The 27,795-nt window shown below is 42.5% G+C and overlaps 1 protein-coding gene across 2 annotated transcripts in view; it reads left to right on the forward strand.

The window, feature by feature from the left end:
- Positions 1–27,795, forward strand: part of LOC124555784 (PDZ domain-containing protein 8) — a 236,876-nt gene that overhangs the window by 123,293 nt on the left and 85,788 nt on the right. For both annotated transcript variants that reach the window (XM_047129838.1, XM_047129840.1), the window contains exons 6-8: positions 9,517–9,839; positions 22,405–22,516; positions 25,448–25,590. In XM_047129838.1, the coding sequence (XP_046985794.1) occupies positions 9,517–9,839; positions 22,405–22,516; positions 25,448–25,590 (578 nt within the window). The remainder of the gene's footprint in view (positions 1–9,516; positions 9,840–22,404; positions 22,517–25,447; positions 25,591–27,795) is intronic.

Below are 27,795 nucleotides of genomic sequence, written 5' to 3' on the forward strand. Positions count from 1 at the left end.
GGCAAACATATTTAATTTTTGGTGAGAACTATGAACTGACAGAACTTGGGGGATCCCTTGTGCTATGTAACAACATAGAAGTAGTATGGAGGACTGGATTCTGGCTAGGGAAAGGCGTGAGGATTCATAGTGAAGAATAAAAAAAATAATGTAAAATTTATGGGAGTATCTTTTTTTTAAGAACTCATAAAAGATGAACAACATGAAGCATAGCAAAAAGAAAATGAGACAAAAATGAAATAAGATTAATGTGAAAATGGGGAGAGATCAAAGTCAAAATAGAAATAAAAGATAGTAATTGTGTGGGGTGTATATGGGTGGGTAGATATGAGTGGAGAGAAAGAGCAACAAGATCAGTATGTTACACACATGAATATGTGGGAGGATTGTGCTATTAGGGTATGAGTATATACTGATAATATGCATAGGTGATGGGAAGTGGTGTGATCATTTTAAGGTCCAGAGATAATTATAATGGTAGGGAGAATATAGAATACAGGTCACTGCACCTATGATCCATGCAAGCATGTTGCTATGTACTGTAAATGGGCAAGACCATTGCTTTAGGGTGGCATATAAGTCATTGTATCACATGGTGTGTGATAAGCGGGTGGAAAGAATGTATGGTTATGGAGGCAACAAGGAAACAAGGAAAATAGAGAAAGAAATGGACAGATGTTGATTAATGTGATGGGATAGAGACCAGTGACAAGGAAAACAGCACTGAGTTGTACAATGTAACAGAAACCCCTAGTGAATTCAGACAATGGAAAATGAGGAATGAAGTACCAATATGAATTAGGATGGACTGACTGCTACTCATCACTTAGAGGTGGTGTTGATTGCTTGCCTGCTGTTGAATTGCTCCCCAATGTGGCTAATAGCAATCTGCCCCAATTCATAGTGTAATTCCGTTCAGGATTTTCCAGTGTGTAAATAGTTCTGTACTTGATATTATAATGTTTTGGTCCTTACATAAAACAGTTTCATTATAAATAAAAAATGATATTAATAGTTGGGTCAGTAGACAATTTTATGTGGTGTTTGGAAATTCCTGTTACAAACTTCTAGGACTTGTAGAGAGGAGTGAGTACATAATATTTAGAATAGGAACCCATGTTTGGAAATGTGTTGATGTAGCAGAGTATCAGAGTAAAATAAATCTCTTTGGAATCCACCAAGAAGCTGAGTATCTTACAGATTTTAAAAAAGTCACAGTATAGGATGTGGAAAATGTTATATTATCTTCAAAAAATAAAAACTCTGATGGGTGGGATGGGATACCCAATAAGTGATTAAAACAGTGTGTGGCACAAAAGCACCTCATCTACCTAAAATATTCAACCAGTCTTTTGAACAGGCATGCTTTCCTGATGTTTTGAAGTATGCCGAAGCCAGACATCTGTTCCAGAAAGGGTCAAGGGCAGTTATGGCAAACTATCAACCTATTTCTATTCTTCCAATCCTGTCAAAAGTGTTAGAGAAAGTAGCTGAAAACCAGATCAAAAACTTTATTGTAAAAAATATTTTTTGTAAGTAACCGATTAGGATTTCAATGATGAAAAAACACTGTGGATGCAGTGAATAACTTTTTTGAAAATATAGGCAAATCATTGGATGAGAGGAGTAAAGTTTCAGGTATCTTCTGTGGTCCCACAAAAGCATTTGACTCTGTGAACCATGACTTGCTTATCTACAAATTAGACAAATATGGGATTATGGACAATGCTCTAAATTAGTTAACATCATACTTACACAACACAAAATAAAGGGTAACTATCAACTCAGATGCAATGAATTTTATTCTAAATAGAGTACACTATCACAGGGTGTGCCTTAAGGCTCCATTTTGGAGCCAATCCTGTTCCTATTCTATGTAAATGACTTACCCATAAACATAAATTCCCCATCTGTTATGTTTTCAGACAATACTTCTGTTTTAATTGAAGATGATGATGCAGAAAAAATTTCGAGCTCCATTGTAAGAACACTGGATACTTTAGAAAACTGGTCCCAGTTAAATGACTTGAAACTGAAAATTGCAAGAACCCATATGGTACATTTCAGAGCAAAACATTCAAAATGTGTGGAACTTAAAATACAATGTAACAGTCAACTTATGAAAGAATTTAGCATGGTCAAATTCCTGGGACTAAATGTGGACAAGAACTTAAGCTGGAATACACATACTGACTTACTCTCAAATAAACTAAGCAGTTTTGCATTTGCAATGCAAATACTAGCAAATCTCACTGACTTGAGTACATGAAAAATTGCTTATCACAGCTATTTTGAATCTGTCTTTAGATATGGGATAATCTTCTGGGGAAGTAGTGTATCTCGAATACTGAAACTACAAAAGAAAATTGTCCGATACGTGTGTACTGCACAGCAAACAGACCGTTGTTGCCCATTATTTCGGAAACTACAAATCCTAACTGTTCCCTCCATTTACATTTATGAAATTATAATCTTGTTACACAGCAGACAAAAATTATTTAAGGAGGATCATCTTAAACACACATATAACAAAAAAAATAAAAATAATTTTATACTACCCACACACCAGTTGAAATTATATGCACAGACTCCACAGTGTATAGGGATGATAATATGTAAACAAGTTAATGGGCCAAAATATATTTAATATGAAGCCAGAAATTTTAAAAATGAGGCTACAGCAGATTCTGCGGGAGAAATGCTACTATTCAGTAGAAGAATTCATAGAGAATGAAATGATAATTTGTACAAGAGGTAATTAAGTGTTAGACATTATTGTATGTATATATAACAAAACTGTTATTATTATGATGCTGTTTGTTAACATCAGCTGTTCTCTGTTTATGGTGAAATTTTACTGCAATTTTGATGTGTCTCCTGTACTTGAATAAAATGATTTAGATTCTGTATGTTATGAGACAAATAAAGCACAATTCACAATAGGATCATCCCATGTGAAGTGTCCCAGTGTAGAAGATGCTCCCAGCTCGACCATCTTCAATTTTGATGAAATTTGTACAGTATGTACCTGAGGGCCCTACATGAACATATGCAAAGTTTCAGTCTCAACTGTAACGTGATTGAGGTGCTAGAGCCACTTTTGTGAAGACCACTTTCACTGAGACCAAAAAATTGCGAAGAAATCGTCAAGTTTGGCACTCCACTGTTCCTAATGTAAAAGAGCTAGACTTGCTTCTGGGTATAGTGGTACACCTTTTTGTGCTCTACGCACCCTGTATACAGAAAATTATGTTGTGTAAATGGCCAGCAAGTTACTTCATTTTGTACAGTGTAAAATTTTGATAACATTGTACAAGAGGGAAGGAATGTACTGGGATGTTGCAGATGCTAAACTGTTGAAATAAGTTTCTGTGTGAAATCCTTGGATGGACTCCGCACGTAGTTCTCATCCCTCTGTTTTGTATGGCAAACTATTTCTTTACATGAGATTGATTGCTGGAAAATATGGTCACATGTAGGCCCTGGAGTTAAAGAGTATTGACTGCCATTAATTCCCTTTTATCACATTCTGTTTTTGTTTTGCTGTGGAACTGTGTGAATTATATGTTGTTAATATTAAGCCTTCAAGCTAGTTTGCAGTAATCCATTGTAGGACCTCTCCATATACTGAGTTTATTAAGCTTGCTGTGCTGCTGATATTTATTTTTTCAATCACTTTCAAAGTCAATTTTATCTTTAGGCTTGTGCACACAAAAAGATCATTTATAAATGTAATGACTATCAGAAGGTCTTGTAGAACCCCTACAGGCCATGATGTCTAGACAGATGATCCTGTTTTCTTTTCTGAATAGTTTAGAACTATTTTTTTCTATGATTCATGTTTAATTCAAGCCACATCTGTACTTTTACAATTAAACTGTGGAGCTCTGCCTTTCTGAGTAGAACTTAATGGTTCGCCACATCTTATGGAGGAGTGGATATTACAACAATATTTAAAGACAACACCATTATTTGTTGGGTGGAGGTGGGAGGATGGGCCTCTAACCATCAATTTAGCTCTGAGGTGCCACCCATTCTACTCTTCACACCTCAATTATTCTATCTCTGAACTGAAGATATTAACTACATACATTAGGCTGTCATTTTAATTTGATGAAGTGATTTATTTATAACTTTGATTTTGCGAAAGGAAATAAGTAAATAAATGAATTAGACAATAGTACCTGTACAGAATTTTCCAGGAAGCAAACTTCAGTCTTCTACACAAAAATGTTAAATAAGGAAGCCTACAGCATGTCATAGTTGCTATAACTTTCTTCAAGGGTCTTTTAGAATACAATTTTGTGCTTTGTGTGATTAATTTAGAAGAACTGTAGTTTGCACACTTTGCATTCCACTGCACCAGTAACTTGTGTCATGCCATGCTTTTCAGGTCAGCTTCTCACTTCTCCAACAGCACACTGCAACTAGTATTTGTGTCCATTCTGTTCCATACTTAGTCTATAGTCTGGAGAGTCCTGACACACCAGGCTATAATTTAAAATGTTTTCTCTTGGCAAGATCTGCACTGATGGTTGTCATAACTGGGAATGTGTGAGCGATTTTCTTGTTAATTTGTTACAAAGAAGGGGTAGCTGTTAATCATACCTGTAGGAGTTCCAAATTTGTGAAATTGAGTCAAATAGAGCCACATTGTCTAGAGACTGATATTTAACATTAATGGAGAATCATTTCTATTTCATTACTGAAGCAACATTTACTTCTTATTTCAGTAATCGTATCAGTAAACAACAAGAAAAAAAAGAAGTCACTTTCGTGATTTCCTTTTTCAGTTGTTCATTTTTACTGTGAGCTGCTTGAAAAATGACTGACAACTGCTGATCACAGTTCATACAAGTCTAGTTAAATGTTCATCAGTTATTTCAGATTGCTATTTAGATTTCATGAACTTTAATTTTGAGTACAGTGATTCACACACTAGTGTTCCCGAGAACTGAAGTCCCTTGCAAACTCCTTTATTAGTGGGTATTTTTCTTGTGGAATTCAGTATTAGAACACCAAATTTTTAAGTCCTTTTAGTACTTTGCTGTTTTGCAGTTCCAGAAGTTCCAACTCTGCAGCAGCTGAATCTTTTTATAATTGGTGATTAAACATGACAGCCATCCCCCACAACAGCAAATCAGACTTTCCAGGAATGAAAATAAAGACCTAAATCTCGTATAATAATTAAATGTGCCATTTATTTTGCAATCAAGGCAAGACATTTCACATTAATAATTTTCTTTCCATCTGAACTTCAGCAAGGATTTCAATTATTTTCTTCATACATTTGAAATAAGCAAAAGTTTTAATCTCAACGTCTTTCCAGAATGGTTGTGTGATTTGTTATGAAAGCTGAAGATAATCTGTTCTTAATCAGAAATAAGTTTTTCTGCTCCTCTGTAATGATATGTTTAACATTTGTAAATGCTGATCAGCTTCAGTAATAAAAGCCATATCTAGCAACCACTGTGGGTCATGAAGCTAAGGGATAAATTTGCATAAATTTTTCAATTAGATCAAGTAACTGGAAAAATCAGCCTGGAACACCACCTACTGATAACCATCTCACTAAGAAATCTTGAGATACAGTGTCAGGAAGACCAACATTTTTCATTTTTTTTAATGAAGGATTACGACTGTTGGTGTGATTTGTTGTTTGAGTGGATGTAGTTGACATTTTTACGACTACATACATAACACGTAGACACTGAAAATATATGCCATGTGCAGTGTATCAAGGTGACAAGAAGGCTGTGCTTGCTTAGCATAAACAAATTAACAGCAGCCATGCTAAATCAAGCCAAGAGCCTTGTGTGACTCATGAACCACATTGTGGCTACCCTTGTTATATATGAGGGGACTTCAAAAAGTAAGATCAATCTCACATTATTATGGCAGGTGACTGCTTCACTACATCTCAAATATACACAGATACAGGACACTCTTTTTCAACATAGTCAGCAAGTCATTGTAAACAATAATCAGAAGGTTCTACCAGTTGTTTAATTCCTCAGTGATAGATATTTGCTCCTTGGTCATGGAGCCATTCAATAACTGCTGTGTGAATGCCCTCATTATTGGAAAATCTCTTTTCCACCAAATGTTCTTTCAGCTTGCCTATTGCCTGGACATTATCGTCAGTCATCAGTGTTGATGGCCTCCTACCTGATTGGTATCACCCTAATCTGTTGGGTTTTCGTTAAATTGTTGGCACCATTTCACTATGGATGCATGTGACATGGCATTTGGTTCATATACCACCAGAATTTCAGGCTGAATCTGTGTGCAGATTAGACATTTTGCCCACAAGAATCATACTGTCCTGCATACTTCAGCTTTGGAATATTTTTCCAGTGCCATGCCATTTTGCTCACCCACTGTGATGTACCTGTTGTCTCTACACAGCAGAACTGTGTCTGCAGAAACCTCAGAATATGTACTTTCTTCTGATGGTGCACCACTGTTGTGCATGCAGTGTGTCTTGTGCTTATCATATGTACGTTCACTTGTCCATCTGACACAGCATTAAAACATTCCATTTGCACCAAAAATTTATTCATCCCACTGAAATCTGGAATTTTTTATTGTGTAAGGTAACCTCAATCTCGGTTTTCTTGTAACCCACAAAAGAACAGCTATTGCAGTTTCCAGTTCTGAAACAAGGACTGAACTCGAGTAATATCAATTTGGAAACATAGTACACTCCTGGAAATTGAAATAAGAACACCGTGAATTCATTGTCCCAGGAAGGGGAAACTTTATTGACACATTCCTGGGGTCAGATACATCACATGATCACACTGACAGAACCACAGGCACATAGACACAGGCAACAGAGCATGCACAATGTCGGCACTAGTACAGTGTATATCCACCTTTCGCAGCAATGCAGGCTGCTATTCTCCCATGGAGACGATCGTAGAGATGCTGGATGTAGTCCTGTGGAACGGCTTGCCATGCCATTTCTACCTGGCGCCTCAGTTGGACCAGCGTTCGTGCTGGACGTGCAGACCGCGTGAGACGACGCTTCATCCAGTCCCAAACATGCTCAATGGGGGACAGATCCGGAGATCTTGCTGGCCAGGGTAGTTGACTTACACCTTCTAGAGCACGTTGGGTGGCACGGGATACATGCGGACGTGCATTGTCCTGTTGGAACAGGTCTAGGAATGGTAGAACGATGGGTTCGATGACGGTTTGGATGTACCGTGCACTATTCAGTGTCCCCTCGACGATCACCAGTGGTGTACGGCCAGTGTAGGAGATCGCTCCCCACACCATGATGCCGGGTGTTGGCCCTGTGTGCCTCGGTCGTATGCAGTCCTGATTGTGGCGCTCACCTGCACGGCGCCAAACACGCATACGACCATCATTGGCACCAAGGCAGAAGCGACTCTCATCGCTGAAGACGACACATCTCCATTCGTCCCTCCATTCACGCCTGTCGTGACACCACTGGAGGCAGGCTGCACGATGTTGGGGCGTGAGCGGAAGACGGCTTAACGGTGTGCGGGACCGTAGCCCAGCTTCATGGAGACGGTTGCGAATGGTCCTCGCCGATACCCCAGGAGCAACAGTGTCCCTAATTTGCTGGGAAGTGGCGGTGCGGTCCCCTACGGCACTGCGTAGGATCCTACGGTCTTGGCGTGCATCCGTGCGTCGCTGCGGTCCGGTCCCAGGTCGACGGGCACGTGCACCTTCCGCCGACCACTGGCGACAACATCGATGTACTGTGGAGACCTCACGCCCCACGTGTTGAGCAATTCGGCGGTACGTCCACCCGGCCTCCCGCATGCCCACTATACGCCCTCGCTCAAAGTCCGTCAACTGCACATACGGTTCACGTCCACACTGTCGCGGCATGCTACCAGTGTTAAAGACTGCGATGGAGCTCCGTATGCCACGGCAAACTGGCTGACACTGACGGCGGCAGTGCACAAATGCTGCGCAGCTAGCGCCATTCGACGGCCAACACTGCGGTTCCTGGTGTGTCAGCTGTGCCGTGCGTGTGATCATTGCTTGTACAGCCCTCTCGCAGTGTCCGGAGCAAGTATGGTGGGTCTGACACACCGGTGTCAATGTGTTCTTTTTTCCATTTCCAGGAGTGTATAACCTATTCCCAACTAGTTGGTAAGTGATGTCTTCACCAGATTAACAGTGTCAGACCTGTGACCTGTGTAAACAGAAAGATTCCATTAAAAATTACATCATACAACACCTTAAGCTGCTGTTCAGCTTGTTCTTTATTATGTGGCTGATTTTAATCAAAGTCCATAATCCAATTTTTCTTCTCTCTCTCTCTCTCTCTCTCTCTCTCTCTCTCTCTCTCTCACACACACACACACACACACACACACACACACACACACACACACACCAACAAACTTACAAAGTTATGCTATCTCTGCACATTTGCACTATTTTAGCACACTCATACTATTTCAGGTATTTGTTTTTCATTTTGAGATAAATGTCAGAGTAGAAGTAAAACTAACCACTCTAGAATCATATTATAGTAGCCCTGAAACCCCTTTTATCCTCATTAATATCATTATCAGAGAGGGTTTAATAATTTGAAATTTGAGTAGCAGTTACATTGTATCACAATCCAACGTGTGATCTCTGTAACAATAAGCAAATTATATAGCTATGTTTTGAAAGTTTAGTTTAGTTATTGCAGTAATGCCTTTTTTTTTTTTTTTTTTTTTTTTTTTTGCAAATGAAAACAGTCTCAGCTGCAAAATTCTATTTATTAATAACAGTTACACGTTTCACCTTTGTAAGGCATCATCAGATTATGTAAAAATGTAGTAAGAAAAGCTTCATTGATCAGTCACCACTGAAGAGCATTAAATAAGAATGAGAAGCATCTGGATATAACATCTGGTCTTCAAAGGACCTCAAGTTTGGTCCAGAGCCATATGTCCAACATGTGGATGTAGAGCAAAAAATAACTGGCTAAGCAGGTCTGCCCAGCGCAAGAACAAAACCAACTAGTTAGTGTCGAGTAATGAACTAGTTAGTTCTGTTCTTGTGCTGGGCAGACCTACTTAACAAATGGTTTTCTGCTCTACATCCATATGTTGTACACATGGCTCTGTGCTGTATACATCATGCTGAGCCTGCTCTAGTACATGTAAGGTCCTTTACATATTTGATAAGACTCTTGATGACCAAATGTTATATCCAGATGCTTATTATTCACATTTAATGCCCTTCAGTGGCAACTGGTGGAAAAAACTTATCATGCTAAGTTTTTACCTGATGTGATGATGCCTTGCATACCTATAATTTGTTGTGGATTTTACAGTTCTGAAATAGGATGAGACTGTTGGGTGTGTACTGGATTAAGGAGTGTGTGTGATGGATTATTATTAATAGAGTGAACTACTATTATCTGCACTGCTCTAGAGTACTGAGTTTCAAAATGTTGTTTATTATTTCACTTATGAACTAACTTTTCCCTGTTGAAATTACTGGCTTTTTTCTCATTTTGGTCTCTCTCTTTGACAGATGCATTCGCTTGGGTGGAGATGGTACGAACTCAAAATTCACACTATGTATCTTTGGAGCTGAATATTGAACATCGTGGTACACAACCATTAGGATTAATATTTCGACAAGAATTTGTTGCTGACCGTTATCAGGCATGTATCGTGGTGGATACAGTAACATCCATGTCACCAGCTGCTGCTGCAGATGTTAAGCCTGGTGATGTGCTTGTTGCTATTGAGGGAAAAAAAGTAACCTCTCTCTCTCAAGTAGCTCGCCTGCTGAAAGCAGCTGGTGAGAAAATAACCCTGAGAGTGGAACGCAGAGTTTGGCTGCAAGATCAGGTAAGCTGTAGAATCCTAAATGTGATGGAGGAAAGAACTCACTGTTTTCTGCTAAGACTGTATTAATACAAAGTCTTATAGCAATATAAATCAGTAGTGTGTTCCAAAGGCTCCAGTCATGTTCCATGGTTGAATGTTCCTGGGCTTAAAGCTGAGTTCTTCTCAGACATTGTCAGATGGCTAGATATTTTTTATTTTCACAGTGTAGCAGTAGCACATGTCAGTAGCATATTTCAATAGCCTGCCCAAAAACCACACAAGCCCACATAGAATAGTACTATCATAGAGATTTTTGTGCATAACTCCATCACAAGTAGACAAAAATTATCATCTCAGAGTGGTCAAGCTAAACACAAGGCCCATGAGCTGGCCAACAGGAGTGTGTGGGTGGCAGGTCCTTCTGACAGAGTTTCATATAAACAGAAAATTGTGATGAGTAATGCACTATAATGCCTAAGAAAATTAACATTTAGTTATCAGTAATCTGAAGATTGACTGTAGTATGGTAAGTAGTGTGTATTATTGTGTTTTTTAATGGAGTTGACAGATTAAGCAGTGTTGCTGCCATTGGACGAGGGGGAAGCAGATGTAGGTTTGTCAAGATGCCCTTTCCGACCTCCTCACTCTGATGATGCAGTTCCACCAGTGCGAAGGAGTAAGCACATTTAGCAGAGCTCAAGTTGCAACCATATATATCTATGAGATTTGCACAGGGTACAGAAATACTACAGGGCCAGTGGGCAGGATGGGTGTGAAACCTGCAGTCCTTGACACTGGTGCTCTGTCAGAGTCCCAGCCATGGTTGTAAAGAGTGCAGCATAGCTTGGAATGGAGTGTTATTGCTAGACAGGCAGCCTGGCAATAGCTGACCACTGAGACAATGCTGATACTGCAACTGTGCTTCATGGTCACATGGCAAGTGCACAGTATCACTAACCAGTGTAGCAGTGGCTCATGTTTTTGGCTGAATGTTTGAGTGTAATGAAAATGTGGCTTCTTATAAAATGCACAAATGGTTTTCATCTGACTTTTCATAGCCAAACAAAGAATGGGAACTTGGCAAATGGGGTATCAAATTGCCATGCATGGGGTCCACTTATACAACAAAGGGTTTTAACTGCTTGGAAGTAATCAGGGTAGTTAAGAAGAAAGTAAAGAGTGATTTGAGGTAAAATTTAGCCAGAAGCTAAGCTGCATCAGTGTCACTGTCATCAGTGTACCCCCATTAGCTCTTCTGACATGCCGGCCGCAGTGGTCTAGCGGTTCTAGGCACTCAGTCCGGAACCGGGGGGACTGCTACGGTCGCAGGTTCGAATCCTGCCTCGGGCATGGATGTGTGTGATGTCCTTAGGTTAGTTAGGTTTAAGTAGTTCTAAGTTCTAGGGAACTGATGACCACAGGTGTTAAGTCCCACAGTGCTCAGAGCCATTTGAACCATTTTTCTTTTGACACCAAACTGTAACCAAGTTGGCAGTGTCAGGTAGAGTACTCCCATTGGAGGTTGGGGGAGCAGGTGTAGGATTGTCAGAGTGGCCATTCTGACCTCCTCTTCTGGTACATACAATTTCACTGGTGGGGAGCAGGAGCCAATTCAGCTATGCTCATGGTGTAAACCATATACATTTATTAGATTTGAACACTGCACAGCAATGTTCCAGATCCATGGTCATGGGTGTAAACACTGTAGTGTGGCTCAGAGTGGAGCTTTCATGCTAGGCAGACAGCCCAATGTCAGCTGATCACTGAGTCAGTGTTGGCAGTGCAGCAGTGCTTCATAGCCACATGGTTGGTGGGTTGGTGGTGTCACTAGCTGGCCCATCACAATATTGCAGTGAATGTGGTGTCACCTTGGGTGCAAACTCTATCTTCTGATGTCTGTCTAGCAGCATCCAGCAACAGTAGTTGCTAAGCAGGTGGCGGTGAGTAGGGTCTCAATTAGCCACTCAGGCTCATTGTATTAGGTACAGGACTGTATGGCAGGTGGCCATGTTGGATGATATTGACTAATGCTGATGACTGCACTGGCAAATGGTGATTGAGCAGTGATGCTATCTTAGGTCCCACGGTGGTAGCCCGCCCTACAGTGCTCACTGACTCAGTGCTCTTGCCAGCTGGATGGTTGCTGTTTGTACACACCTTGACCCAGCATGTTGTCATGTGGACGGCCCAGATGTCATGTAGTCACTCCTTCATAATGCTGAAGTGACATCTCAGGTTTCTGTAACAGTCATGGTTGTTGAATTATGGTTCCACTGAAATGCAGGCCCCTGACGGTGTAATGCTGAAGCAGCTGCTAGCAGAAATCTGCGGAGGTTGTATGATTATCAGGTGGTGACTTGAAACAGCTGCCTACTGATGTTACAGAGTGAATATACCAGGAAAAACCTCATACAGCCATATGGCCATATTTGCAGTGTTGTGCAACAGTATTTCCAATGTATTATAATTCTTAAGAATGTTACATTGTACACATGCTTTAAGAATATTAAGTCACTGGTGCATATTGCTATGAGGTAAGGAAGAGAGTATGGCCCAAAAGGACAAAAACAGATAATCATGTAATATGACTTGCTGTATTACACACATCAATGAGAATATTCCCAAAAGTTTAAAACAAGTGTCCATGGCATGAAAGAAAATAATTTTGTTGGAATGGAATTTGTACACCAAAAACTGTTTGTTGTGAAAAAAATTCATTTAGAGGTTATTAAATTAAGAGATATAAAAAGGGTGCTTTAAATATTTGTCATTGTACATGACACGCATGAAACATAGTAAGTGTCTTACCACTTAAAAATAGAAAAAAAAAGTATGAGTTTTGTGTAAGAGATAACAATGAAAAAGAACATGGATAAAGTAGACTGCATAAACTAACTCTTTATTTGCAAACTACTGTCTACTGCAGCCTTCTGTGGTTTCATTATTACCTAGTATAGGTGACAAAGATTTTACATAAATTTAACCCTGGCAGAATTTATTTCTTTCATGTGAGATTATGTGTGACTAGAAAAAATGTGGCTGGAGGTACAGAATAATAAAACGTGACCTGAATGCAGAAAACCTCTCCCAACTTGCTTTGGTGAAGGAAGTGGCTGTAACCATGTTGTGCACAGAACACTACCAAATGCTGTTTAGCAACTATTCCTAAATGTTTAGAGCTTAAAATATGTGCTTCCTTTTTATGGAAATTCCTCCTCCCCTCCTTCACTTCTCTTGGGTAAACATAATTGAATACGTGCCTCAGATATGTGACTGCTACTTTTTCTCGGTATTGGATTGGATGTTTCCTCATCAATTGCAATGTTAAACACTATTTCTTACTAACACTTCTCTTCCTGGATCTCACAGTTTTATTTATACAATACAAAACAGTAGATAGCAACATGGAGAAAGCTGGTGGTGGTACTGACTAGGTGGTCTATGAAGCTAAAATATCTGCATGTTTTATTCCTTGTATATCATATAATAGGTACGTTTATGATTGGTTTTACTACATAACTGTTCCACATTTTGTTGGAAAATTGTCATTGATTTTTTTTTGTAATCTTTCGTACATTAGCACAGGAGAATGAGGGAAAATTGTTACTGATATCGGTAAATTTATTTTTCTAGAACTGGTTTGTGTTGTACAGTATAAGCCTAAGTGTCAATTTGGTCTGTGGAATAGTTTCATGTATGCAGATTTTGAAATATTCATGTTCAGTTTGTTTCAGCAAAATTGATAAACTGGAATTACATTTGCCCTTAAAAATCATGTGATTGTGATCCTTTATCAATTACATTTCACCTTTGAAATTATTCTCTTGTGATGGCCATGGTATTTTATTTGTGAAATTAAGCCAGCCACAAAAGAAATTCTTCTGAAGATTACAACCTTTTCAGGCTGCTAGGAATAGTCTTAGTCTGAGAAAACACTTTAAATGTGGTAAATGATTGATAGACATCCTGTGCACTTATTACACTTTCAGTGTACTCTTATAATTGATTTGATATCTATTTTTAAGATCTTCCACTGAGTCTCCATGTCAGGAAGATCAAAACACAGTTGGCAACAGACTGTGGGTCTACCAAACAAAAGTGACGAGACCTGGGAATGTTGGCAACAACGTGATGGGCAATTTCTTTGTTTACAAATGGGCCCTGTGTCTCAATCACTTTTGCAGAAAATAAGTCAGTAATAACTCCCCCCCCCCCTCTCTCTCTCTCTCTCTCTCTCTCTCTCTCTCTCCATCTATCTCTATCTCTCTCCCTCTCCCTCTCCCTCTCCTCCCCCTCCCTCTCTCCCTCTTACTCCACTCCCCCCTCTCCCTCCATCCTTCTACATCCCCCCCTGTGGGTCGGGGGGTTACAATACACCTGAGGTATTCCTGCCTGTCGTAAGAGGCTACTAAAAGGAGTCTCACATGTTTTGGCCTTCATCTGATGGTCCCCTGTAGGGTTTAACCTCCATTTTTCAAAATTTTCCTGAATAGTGAGCCAATTGGGGAAGGGCGCCTTACATGGTGTATCATGTCCATCGTGCATATAGATCTTTAGTCCACTTTCTCATTGTGGCATTGCAGTCATGCTCATTCTCCATCTCTTGGGGGAGGACACCTTCCTGGGTGCATTTTCCTCCATCCACTATGCAGTGTCGTTTTCTGTGCCGATGATGTCCGTGGACTTCTTTGCACCTCATATCCAGCATGGTAGCCAGTCCATTGTGGTGAGGCCACCATGTACCCTGCTGTTTGTAGCCCCTGACTACACAGCTACACAGGGATCGCTCTACTGATGCCTGCGCTGTTAACTCCCTATGTATGCCAGGGAGTAGATGCCCGTCTCCCTGGGGCATCGGGACTCCTGGCAATGGCCAGCCTGCCAGCTGGCCCTTGCTGAGGCTGGGTGGCACCCATGGGGAGGGCCCCTGTGTTGGAGTGGGTGGTATCAGGGCAGATGACATGCCATGAAGAATAGTACGTCATCTCTTGCTGGTGGTCCACCACCAGCAGTAGCTAAGCGGTCAAAGTCTAACTTCAATGCTAAGAAATACAACCCCAAATCATTTCCCTCCATGGCCACACCATGTGAGAAATGCCAGGCTAAGGATGGCAACAAAGCTTATTCGCCCCAGTACCTCGTGTGTACGAGAGTTAATGGGGAATCTTTCGTGTCAGTGAAGCTTCAGTTTTTTGTGGAGCATTTAAAGGCCAAGTTTGGGGAGGTAGAGGGCTTGTCCAAAATGCGGTCAAGGCCAGTCTTGATAAAAACATCATCCTCTGCCCAATCACGGGCATTACTCACTTGTGACAAGTTGGGGGATGTACCTGTTACCATCACACCCCATAAGAGCTTAAATATGGTCCAGGATATTATATTCCACAGGGATCTTCTTTTGAAGTCTGATGATGAGCTGTGCGCCTATTTAGAGTGGTGAGGAGTTCATTTTGTCCAGAGCTTCCATTGGGATCTGAGGGATAATCAGGTTGCCACTGGTGCCTTTATCTTGGCCTTTGAGGGTGACACATTACCCGAGAAGGTCAAGGTGATAGCCTGCCATTGTGATGTCAAGCCTTATATCACTCCCCCAATGTGATACTTTAAGAACTGGAAGTTCAGCTATGTGTTTTCCTGCTGTACTTCCACCATCACATGTTGAGATTGTGGACGTCCATCACATCCCAGTACTCCACGTGCCCCACCTTCCGTCTGTGCCATCTGCAGAGAGCATCATTCACTTTGCTTGCCAGACTGCAGGATCTTACAGAAAGAGAGGAAAATCATGGAATATAAGATCCTGGACCAACTGACCTACACTGAGGCTAAGCAAAAATATGAGAGGCTACATCCACTTACACTGCCGCTATGACAACAGTTCTAGCACCTTCCGTTCCACCGTGTGCATTTGGCTCTCAGAGCCGTCAGTCTCCACCTGTCCCTTTAATGGTGGGGGTCATTTCCCTCTCTGTTGCTCCTGCACCACTTACTTTGGGAGCAACAGCCCCCCCCCCCTACCCCCAACCATCAGGGACATCAGTCCCCACTTCTCAGCCAGAGAAGCGTACATCTTCTTCGGTTCCTCTCGCTAGGAAAGGGTCCTTTGGATGACTCTCTCCCAATGATCCTACCAGTGGACACCCGCCAGTGGCTGAAGCAGCCACAGGTAGCTGTTCGTAGGGCTTCATGGTCCTCCTCAGTCTCTGAGACTGACTGAGTGAAGTCCTCCCAGCCAGAACAGCCAAAGGTGCAGCGAGAGAAAACCAAAAAGAGGAAGACCCCCATAAACCCAGACATTGCAGTGGCACCCGTACCACTGCTACCTACAAGCTCTGCGTCTGAGGATGAAGTGGAGTTTCTGACATCAGCTGAGACCCTAGATCTCTCTGGATCCTCAGATGCAATGGAAGTTGATCGCACAGGTACTCATCTGGTGGCAGCAGGTGACCCTGAGGCAGAGAGAGACTCATTTAGTGTTTCGTGCCTTCCCAATCACACGAGAACGTCACCCTCCAGTGGAATAGCAGCGGTTTTTTTCACCACCTGGCTGAGCTCCGGCAACTCTTAGACCTCACACTTGCTTTCTGCATTGTCCTCCAGGAAACCTGGTTCCCGGCAATGCAGACCCCTGCCTTCGCAGCTATAGGGGATATTACAAGAACCACAGCGACTATAATAGTGTGTCAGGTAGAGTTTGCACCCATGTTCTGAACTCAGTATGCAGTGAACCTGTGCCCCTTCATACCTCTCTTGAAGCTGTGGCTGTCAGGATAAGGACAACACAGGAAATAACTGTCTGCAATGTTTATCTTCCTCCAGATGGTGCAGTATCCCTGAATGCTTTGGCTGCACTGATTGATCAGTTCCCTACACCTTTCCTACTTTTGGGAGATTTTAACATTCATAACCCCTTGTGTGCTTTCTGGCTGAGGCAGAGATGTTGCAACTTTACCCTCTGCCTCTTAAATACTGGGTCCCCTCCCCCCCCCCCCCCCCCCCCCCCCCCACACACACACACACGTCAGTGTGGCACATGGCACATATTCAGCCATTGATCTCTCGATCTGCAGTCCTGGCCCTGTCCCATCTATCCACAGGAGAGCTCATGACGACCTGTGTGGTAGTGAGCACTTCCCCATCTTCCTGTCACTCCCCTGCCATCATGCCCATGGACGCCTACTCAGATGGGCTTTAAACAAGGCAGACTGGGTAGCCTTCACCTCTGCAGTCGCTGTTGAATCTCCCCCACATGGTGCCATCGATGTTGTGGTTGAGCAGGTCACTATAACGATTGTTTCTGCAGCGACCAACGCAATCCCTCATTCTTTAGGGATCCCCCGGTGAAAAACTTGGTGGTCGCCAGAAGTCACTGAGGCACTCTTCCCTAGAGCACTTACTAGCTTTTAAGCGGCTTCATGCCAGTGCTCGCCAGATTATAAATTGACGGAAATGGGAGTGTTGGGAGAGGCACATGGCGACCATTGGGTGCCATACGTCACCTTCCCATGTCTGGACGAAATTCAGACGTGTTTTTTGGTTCCAGACCCCAACAGGTGTCCCTGGTGTCAGCATCAATGACGCGTTATCCACCTATGCAAACGCGCTTGCGAGCACTTTGCAGAACACTATGCTCGAGCCTCTGTGTCAGAGAATTACCCCCTAGGCTTTTGCACCCACAAATGGTGGACGGAACAGAAAGTCCTCTCGTTCACTACATGCCACAGTGAACCCTATAATGCCCCATTTACAGTGTGGGAGCTCCTCAGCGCCCTTGCACATTGCCCCAACACAGCTCCTGGGCCGTATCAGATGCACAGTCAGATGATTAAACATCTTTTGTCCGACTACAAGTGACATCTCCTTGTCATCTTCAATCAGATCTGGTGCAATGGCGTCTTTCCATCACAATTGTGGGAGAGCACCATCATTCTGGTGCTGAAACCCAGTAAAAACCTGCTGGATGTGGATAACTATCGGCCCATCAGCCTCACCAATGTTCTTTGTAAGCTGCTGGAACATATGGTGTGTCAGCAGTTGGGTTGGGTCCTGGAGTCATGTGTCTACTGGCTCAATGTCAGGAGGGCGGCTTCCATCAAGGTCACTCTACCACTGATAAATAATTTTGTGTCTCTAAAGTCTGCCATCCAAACAGCCTATTCCGGACGCCTACACCTGGTTGTAATCTTTTTTTGACTTACGTAAAGCATACGACACGACCTGGCGACATCATATCTTCACCACATTGTATGAGTTGGGTCTCCGGGGCCCACTCCCGATATTTATCCAAAACTTTCTGCCTCTATGTGTCTTCTGTGTCCAATTTAGTGCCTCCCATAGCCCCACACCCCCCCACACCCCAATATCCAGGAGAATTGTGTTCCACAGGGCTCTGTATTGAGCGTGTGTCTATTTTTAATGGCTATTAATGGTGTAGCAGCAGCTGTAGGGCTATCTGTCTCACCTTCTCTGTATGGGGATGACTTCTGCATTTTGTACTGCTCCTCCAATACTGGTGTTGCTGAGCGGTGCCTACAGGGAGCCATTCACAAGGCTAGCCCACGGCTTCCGGTTTTCAGCTGTGAAGTCGTATGTCATGCACATCTGTCGGCATCGTACCATTCATCTGGAAACAGAACTTTACCTTAATGATGATCCACTCACTGTAGTGGAGATATATCGATTCTTAGGACCAGTTTTCAATGCCCGATTGACTTTTACCTCACCTTCGTCAACTTAAGCGGAAGTGCTGGCAGCAACACCAACAGGTGTGCAGATCGCTCTATGCTGCTGCAACTCTTCAGAGCCCTTGTTCAACACCACCTTGACGATGACAGGCTGGTTTACGGATTGGTGGCACCCTCAGTGTTGCATTTACTCGACCCATTGCACCACTGTGACGTTCGCCTAGCGACGACCTTTTTAGAACGAGTCCGGTGACCAGTGTCCTGGTGGAGGCCAGAGTCCCTCCATTGCAGATACGACGTGCACAACTGCTTGCCAGTTATGTTGCACACATTTGTAGTTCTCCTGAGCATCCGAATTAGCGTCTCCTTTTCCCCAGCCCCGGCAGTCCCATCTCCCGCATTGGTGCCCCAGGTCAGGGCTAATGCTTGCAGCTTGCATGCGATCCCTTCTATCTGAACTGGAGTCCTTCCCTTTACCACTTCTACTTGAGGTCCATTCATGTACACCTCCATGGTGTACACCTCACCTGAAGCTTCATCTGGACCTTTTGCATGGACCTAAGGACTCTGTTAACCAAACGGCTCTCTGCTGTCACTACACCTCGATCCTTGACATTGTTTACACCAATGGCTCGATGGCTGATGGTAATGTTGCCTTCGCCTATGTCTGCAGAGGCCATATTGAACAGCATTCCTTTCCTGCTGGCTACAGTGTATTCACTGCAGAGCTTGTGGCCATATCTTGTGCACTTCAGTACACCCGTTCCTGTTCTGGTGAGTCATTTCTTCTCTGTTCTGACCTCGTGAGCAGCTTACAAGCTATCGACAAGTGCTACCCTCACCATCCTTTGGTAGTTACCATCCAGGAGTTCATCTCTGCCCTGGAGTTCAGTGGTGTTTGTGTGGATCCCAGGACATGTCAGAATCCCAGGCAACGAACTTGCTGACGGGCTGGTCAAAGAGGCTACCCAGAAACCGCTTCTGGAGATGGACATCTCTGATACTGACCTGCGTTCTGTGTTACGCCACAAGGTTTTTCGGCTTTGGGAGATGGAATGGCATAACAGTACGCACAACAAAATGCATGTCATCAAGGAGACTTCGAATGTGTGGAAGTCTTCCCTGCAGGCTTTTCGCAGGGAATCAGTTGTCTTTTGTTGGCTCCACATTGGCCATACGTGGCTAACACATGGTTACCTCCTCCGTCATGATGATCCACCTCAGTGTCGCTATGGCTCACAAATGACAGTTGTCCACCTCTTGCTGGACTGCCCATTTTTAGCCACTCTGCGGCGGACTTTTAACTTTCCCAGCACCCTTCCTTTGGTGTTGGGCGGCAATGCCTCAACAGCAGCTTTAGTTTTATGTTTTATTCATGATTGTGGGTTTTATCATTTGATCTAAATTTTAGCACATGTCCTTTGTCCCTCTGTGCCCCCCACCCTAGTGCTTTTAGGATAGACGTTTTAATGTGTTGCAGAATGGCTGGCTTCTCCTTTTTTTTCTCATGGTCAGGCAGCCATGGTAATCTGCTTTCTTGTTTTAATCTCTTCTACCTCTTTGTTGCATCTCTCTGTGGTTTTCTTGCCCAATTTTGTTCATTTTAGTGTTTGTTGCCCTTCTGTTATTCCTGTGGTTTTTGGCTTTCTTCCAGTTGTGGTTTGTATCTCCCGATTGTTTTACTCCCACCCTTGTAGAATTAATTTAAGTGGAATGAGGGACCGATGACGTAGCAATTTGGTCCCTCCCCCCTCTTTCAAACCAACCCACCACCTCTCTCTATGCCTTCCTGTACTTCCCAGAAGAACCTGTAGCTTACCAAATGCAAATTGTTGTCAACTGATGTTCTAGCAACTTGAATATTTGACTACTTACTGGGTGGCTAAAATACTAAGTCTCAAATGGAGACAATTTTGTATGCATCATTATACCAAGACATGATTCAATATGGTGTATTTTGCTTTTCATTGAGGGTGGGGGTAAAACCATCTGCCAGCTTTGGCTTTAATTGGAAAAGTGTGTATACCTGCCCAGAAAGTATTCCTAAACATATTCTGGAGCATTTACTCTGTGGATGGTGTATACATTAGTTCATTCAACTCAAGGAAGAGATTTTTGAGAAGATGTGAAGATAGTTTTATGTAAAACATGATATATGCAGTACTTTCTCAAAAATTTTTGATGTGATCCTTGTATAGCTCGCTACATATGCTACACACAGCACATATTGAGTGAATATTACAAAATTGTAATTGTAACAATATAATGAAAAGGGTGGTTGCTACTACTCATATAGCAGAGATGCTGTTGCAGAAAGGCACAACAAAAAGACTGTCACACAGTTAGCTTTCGACCAGCGAGGCATTTTGCAAAATTAGACACACACACACACACACACACACACACACACACACACACACACACACACACACACACACATGACCACAGGCTTAGACAGAGAGTGACGGTGTGGTGTTTGTGACAGTACTGGAGTAAGTGGTGGTGGGAGGATGTACAGGACAGGTCTTGCATCAAGGTCTATTACAGGGATATGAGCCATGTGGCAAAGGGTTAGGAGCAGGGGTTGTGTAGGGATGGATGAGGATATTGTGTAGGTTTGGTGGGCAGCAGAACACTAGTGTGGCAGGAGTAGGAAAGATAGTGGGCATGACATTTCTCATTTCAGGGCATGACAAGAGGTAGTTGAAACCATGGTGGAGAATGTAATTCAGTTGCTCCAGTCCTGGGTGGCACTGAGTCATGAGGGAAACGCTCCTCTGTGGCTGGATGGTGGGGTTTGGGATGTGTTGGGTGACTGAAAAGATAAGGCATGAGAGATCAGTTTTTGTGCAAGGTTGGGAGGGTAATTACGATCTGTAAAGGCTTCAGTGAGATCCTCGGTATATTTTGAGAAGGACCACTCAACACTACAGATGGCGAGGCTGTATGGAAGACATGTCCTGTACATCCTCCCTCCACCACCTACTGCAGTATGGTCACAAACATCACCTATCCCATCAAAGGCAGAGCTACCTGTGAAACCAGTAATATGATCTACATGCAAAGCTGCAACCATCGTGCTGCATTCTACGTGGGTATGGGGTATGGCAACCAACAACTTGTCTGTCCGCATGAATGACCACTGACAAACTGTGGCCAAGAAACAACTGGACCCCCTGTTGCTGAGTACACCACCCAAAACGATGTCCTTCATTTCAATCAGTGCTTCACAGCCAGTGCCATCTGGATCCTTCCAGCCAATACCAGCTTTCCTGAATTACGCAGGTGAGGACTCGCCCTGCAACATATCCTATGTTCCTGTAACCCTCCTGGTCTCAACCTTTGTGAGTCATGTCCTTACCCGTCAAGCCCCTTCCCTGTTCCCATCCCAGCACTACACAGCCCTCTAATCCACCAACTCACCCAGTCTTTTTACTTCCCTCGTTTTCCACTAACCCCCCCCCCCAGTCTTTTTACTTCTCTTATTTTCCACTAACCCGCCCCCCTTTCTCCCCCACCCTCTATCCAACCTCCCAACTGCACCTATCTGCCCCACTCTCCACCGCATACCTGCACACCCCCAGCAGCACTTTACAGTCCCCCACCCTCACCCTACTGTCCCTCCCTCTCCCTGCCCCAGCCTCCTCTCTCTCTCTCTCTCTCTGTGTGTGTGTGTGTGTGTGTGTGTGTGTGTGTGTGTGTGTGTGTGTGTGTGTGTGTAATTTTGAGAAAGACCTTGTTGGCCAAAAGCTAACTGTGTGACAGTCTTTTTGTTGGGCCTTTGACTCAGTGTCTCCATTACATGGTGAGTATATTATTGCATTCCATCCTTGATATTACAAAATTGTGTAATGTACTCTGCCCTGAAAGATGATTTTGGCCTTCAAAAAGATTTTACTCTGCAGGAACAGGATACATTAAAACTTCCAGACCAGCGCAAGAACAGTGAAGGTCTGCGTCATCGGAAGCTGTCTGAGCAGAGTGATAGCAGTGTGTCAAATCCTGCTTCGGTACCAGGTTTGCTATCTGTGTACTAGTAACTTAATTTTTTAAACAACTGCACATTTCTGTATGTAACATGATTCAGATGTTCCCTTCTGCCAAATTCCCACTTTTGAATACAAAGGAGTTAATATTTTTTTCTGTGGTATATGTTACAGTACGCTTCGTGAAATAACAGCCAAAAATAAAATCATTTAAAGATGTATAAATTGGTTACATACCAAACTAACATGCAGCATCTGTTCCTCGATGAGAAATTGAAAGGAAAGGAATATTGTTTATTTTTTTTCCTCTGGAATACTGAGTTTGGGCTACTGATAGTGTTACAGACTGGAGTAGGAGGTAATAGGTACTTTGTATCGAGTCTGACAGGTCTAATGTTGGGGTCGTACTGAAAGCATAATGGTATGAAGAATAATAAAAAAAAATGTTAGTGAGCAAGTATTACTATTAATCGTAGGAAGAAAAGGGGAAGATGAAAGCAGAATGAGAGAGTGAGAGTGAGAGAGAGAGAGAGAGAGAGAGAGAGAGAGAGAGAGAGAGAGAGAGATTCTAACTCTGCAGGCTTGAGTAGAGTAAGAATAAGAGCGGTGAATATTCAAGAACCTGGCAGGATACAACTGTGTTATGACGGAAAGCACAGTAAAAGATTTTGGGGTAAGTGAAATAAAATTCAAGTAAAAACTAGTAATGGATGGAGGCATTAGTAAAGATGGTACAGGGACATAAGTGAAGTGAAAAAAGGAAGTATAAATTTAAAAAAAGAAAAATGAGGGTCAATGTTGGTAAAAAGTTGGTAGAAAAAGAAAGGTATAATGTAAGATGTGAAAGTAGGGATGAGGAGGAAGAAATATGAAAAACTCTGTCATGCCTCACAAGTGGTGTCAACAAAGGATGTCTTGGACAGAAAATTTACACATCTGAAATACCGACGAGCCTAACAATGGCAACAACTACCCAAATCATGCGAAAGAGGCGCCCTTGGTAGAGTGAAAGAGATGCTGGAGTAGTGTATGTTTGTGTGCGTGTGCGTGCTCAATAATCTTCAATAATCTAGAGATCTGCCAGCCAATACTGACACGTTGTTTTTGTTTTAGAGACATCTATTCTGCAGTTGTAAGTAGTATGAGAGTTATTCCATATTTTGTGACAGTAAATACTGTAACTGGGATTTGACCAAATGTCAGGGACAAGTCTAAAGAAACCCGCTACGGCTGGACAGATTAGCATGGGACCGTTAACAATGGGTCAATCAGTGTGAAGAGAAAGATAAACAGTGATAAAATGGACAAATGGAGACAGCACTATAGATAAATTATGTCCATTTAGTAACCCAGAGAGAGAGAGAGAACCTGGGACATAGCAAAGTTAGAACCAGTGGTGCATCATGGCAGCTAGATGATAGTGTAGCAAATACACCATTGAGTCCGGTCTTGCTGCATACAGAACTTATACAGTGGCCAGCAGAATGATATGTTGAACCATGGCCAGCTACACTAGCAGTCATGGGTTTAGCTGACGAGGTCCAGTTCCATGCTCTCTGGCAGCCTCTCTCAGATGCAGGGCAGAGATACCAGAGTTACGAAATCTTATTTGGACTGGGTGCATTTTGCCTTTATCCAAAACATCTTCAGTGGCCAGTTTTTTGGCTCCTACATTATTTCTGTGCATTGTTCTGTTCCCAGGCACGGGATTATTAGCACAGTGCATTGCATTGACACACAATTTTTTTTTTTTTTTCATTTTCATGTTATTTTCTATCCACATTTACCTCATGTCCTCAAAAGTACATGAGTTGAACGTGGATAGATAATAACATGAAAGCACTCCATCTACAGGCCACAAGTGGCCAATCGGGACCATCCAGTCACCGTGTCATCCTCAGCTGAGGATGCCGATAGGAGGGGCGTGTGCTCAGCTCACCGCTCTCCCAATTGTTATGATAGTTTTCTGTGACCGGAGCTGCTACTATTCAGTCGAGTAGCACCTCAGTTGGCATCACAAGGCTGAGTGCACCCCAAAAGATGGCAACAGTGCGTAGCAGCCCGAATGGTCACCCATCCAGATAATAACATGAAGACAAGAAGACAAGAAAATATTGTTGTTAGTGCAATGCAGTGTACTAATAATCCAATGCTTATGTGTGGAACAACATGTGGAAATACTGTAGGAGCTAAAACAACTCATCACTGAATAAGGTTTATATAAAAGCAAAACATGTCTGGTCCTAGTAAGACTTTATAATAGTCATAAAAGACAGAATAACTCATATATTACTTGCAATAATTTTGCATATGCTGTAGCTTTGGTACATTGTTAGATGCACTTCATTGAACCAATCTAAACAGAATGCAGGACTGAAATCAGATTAAACAAAATGCAGCATATTAAAAGACAGTATAAACTGAGAGAGGAAGATTTTTTCCTTGTACAGCATGTGGAGTGTCTTGATGGGCTAAACTGGTTATGCTTTAAAAAAAGTGCAAGTGGTGCTGACATTTTATGCAAAATAAAGAGATTTATTAAAAGAGAAGTAACACCCAAACCAAAAGAGATTTATTGCAGAGGTTACAGCACTTTGAAAAAGTTTGATAGAAATGTTCAGATATAATTTTGAAGAGGGTAATTATATTTCTAACTACATCAGTAAACTAGCAGAATGTACAGCTATCACTGTCACTTATGTTAGAAACTGCTGTTTGGAAAAACATGTGCTTTGAAGAGTGTTTAGTGTGAATACTTTCAAACACATCACTATATACAAAATAAGTCTGAGACAAAGAAACATGTGGAGAATTTCCTTGGACACTGTAAATAATGACAAGCTCCTTATAAAATAAAATTTTAAAAATCTATTATTGTGAAGGAGATTTTTTGTACATTGTATAATTTTCATAACTATTATTTGAGAAAAAAATATTATTCTTATTATTTTATAATTTGCAGGTTCGCCTGCAAAGACAACAGATTATTCCAGACAGCCAAGTCCTGTACACGGTCAGAAGTTACTTCTGGATTCTATTATGGATGGAGGAACATCTGTTGATTCATTGCAGATACATAAGACAAGAGAACTACCCTTCAGCAAGGTAAATACATGGATGGTGCTTGCAAGGAAAGTACTCAGTTATGGCAGTGCAGAAAATTTCTTGAGGATGAAATGATATTGCATGGAAAATTTATTTGTGGAATATTTGGAAAGGATTCTCCAGTATTGGGCTCCATGGAAGTTGAATGTCCATCTGAAGAATGGACCCAGATGGCTGGTAGAGGACGTAGTATTTCTGCAGTGCTGTGCTCTCTCAGTGAACGCGCCACCCATTTCGCCACATGAATATGCTGGTCAATAGTGTTCCTCATGGGCAGTATAAAAATGTCAGCCCAGCAAGTAGTCTGTTAGTTCTGTACTCACATCTGATATTCTTGTTATTGTCATTGCTGTAATAAGAACTTTTTGATAACAACCTCACTTGTGACTTGTTTCTTCTCTGTGGCCGCATATTAGTTTGTGTTTCTCTTTGTTCTTGACCGCTTGAAATCATTGTGTCAAAGGTTCTCACTTTGCACCATATTATTGAATTGGTGGTTTTGGGTGTGTCGTGGTCTGTGTCTTGTCAGCTGTCGATCAGCAATGTTTGGCTTGACTGCTATTTGGTATCGTGTTCTCTTCACAGGTAGGCCTTGTGCCTTGCGGCTTCACCTGTTTTCTCTTGTGGGTTGTGACATGTCCTCTGATATGCAGCTACAACTGGATATACCATTGGTGATGAGGACAAAGGAAGTTGTTTTCTGTTGCAGCAGCTACTGATAGATTTGTTTACAAAAGTCACCTCAGCCTCAGATGGACAAACTCTGAGAGGCTGAGTCACTTTGCTCCGGCCTCAGTCTCCCTCACAGTTGATGCCCCCACCATGCCATATGTCCTCCACCGTTACCTGCCTTCTAGTAATGCTACGGATGAATGGGACACTTATTTGCATCAACTGATGCAACATTTCATGGTGATTCGAGTCACGGATGATTCATTGCACTGATCATTATTTCTATAGTGGGCATCCCCAGACACATTTCTTCTGCTTCAAAAATTAGCACCTCTGTCTGATTCCTTCACACTCTTCTTTCAGGATATATGCAGTCTGTTGACTAATTATTATACCTAGAGATATCATGTAGTTGTCCACATGCTTGAGTTTCCCCAGTACCATAAAAAGTTGAGACAATCATACTGCTCCTGGGTCAATGACGTGCAAGGTCTCATCTGCAAATGCAATTTCACTTGCACCTATAAAGGCTTGCAAGGTTTTGTACATGGACTCCATGATTTGTGATGTCATAGTTCAGTTTGCACCTGATCAAGAGGTCTGTACAATGGCAGTGAAATTGGATAACCCATTGTTGGAGGACATCATCCGCATCGCACACTCATTCAAAATTGCCCAGGTTGTAATGAACAATGAAGGGTGAAGCCCCCAAGTTGCAGCAGTTAACCACCGAGCGAGGTGGCGCAGTGGTTAGCACACTGGACTCGCATTCGGGAGGACGACAGTTCGATCCCGTCTCCGGCCGTCTCGATTTAGGTTTTCCGTGATTTCCCTAAATCGCTTCAGGCAAATGCTGGGATGGTTCCTTTGAAAGGGCACGGCCGATTTCCTTCCCCATCCTTCCCTCACCCGAGCTTGCACTCCGTCTCTAATGACCTCGTTGTCGACGGGACGTTAAACACTAATCTCTTTTCTTCTTCTGCAGCAGTTAATGTGCAACTATGCATTCCACCCCGTGTTGCAGGTTGCAGACAAACCCCAGGTTGCGGCAGCACTTTGATTTATCATTGTCCAATATCTCGTAGATGGCCATGGGGCTGCTCCCTTCGTGGCCACAGTGATTTTCTGCTCACTCCAAGCAGTATGTCCAGAATGCTTTGGATCCTTTACATGCAAGCATTTTATCAAAGCTGTGCAAGTCCCTCTCTGATGAAGTCAATGTTATATCACTTGCAGTCCCTTTCCAGGAGCTGGATAATGTCTGTACTGCATTTGCATCTACACTGACAGAAGAAAAAATCACAACACCAAAAAACAATTAATGAAGAGTAATGAAATTTTGGGAATACATTTGTCCATGTGACATACTTAAGTGATTATCATTGCAGTGGAGTTCCATGCCTAGTGCACTTGGTCTGTCAGTACAGGAACGATTAATATTGTTTGTGGATTATGCTGGAGCTGTCATTGTCAGTACAGGAACAATTAATATTGTTTGTGGGTGATGCTGGAGCTGTCATTTGATGTCCCATG

The sequence above is a fragment of the Schistocerca americana genome, chromosome X, assembly GCF_021461395.2.
Source record: "Schistocerca americana isolate TAMUIC-IGC-003095 chromosome X, iqSchAmer2.1, whole genome shotgun sequence".
NCBI classification, from domain to species: Eukaryota; Metazoa; Arthropoda; class Insecta; order Orthoptera; family Acrididae; genus Schistocerca; species Schistocerca americana.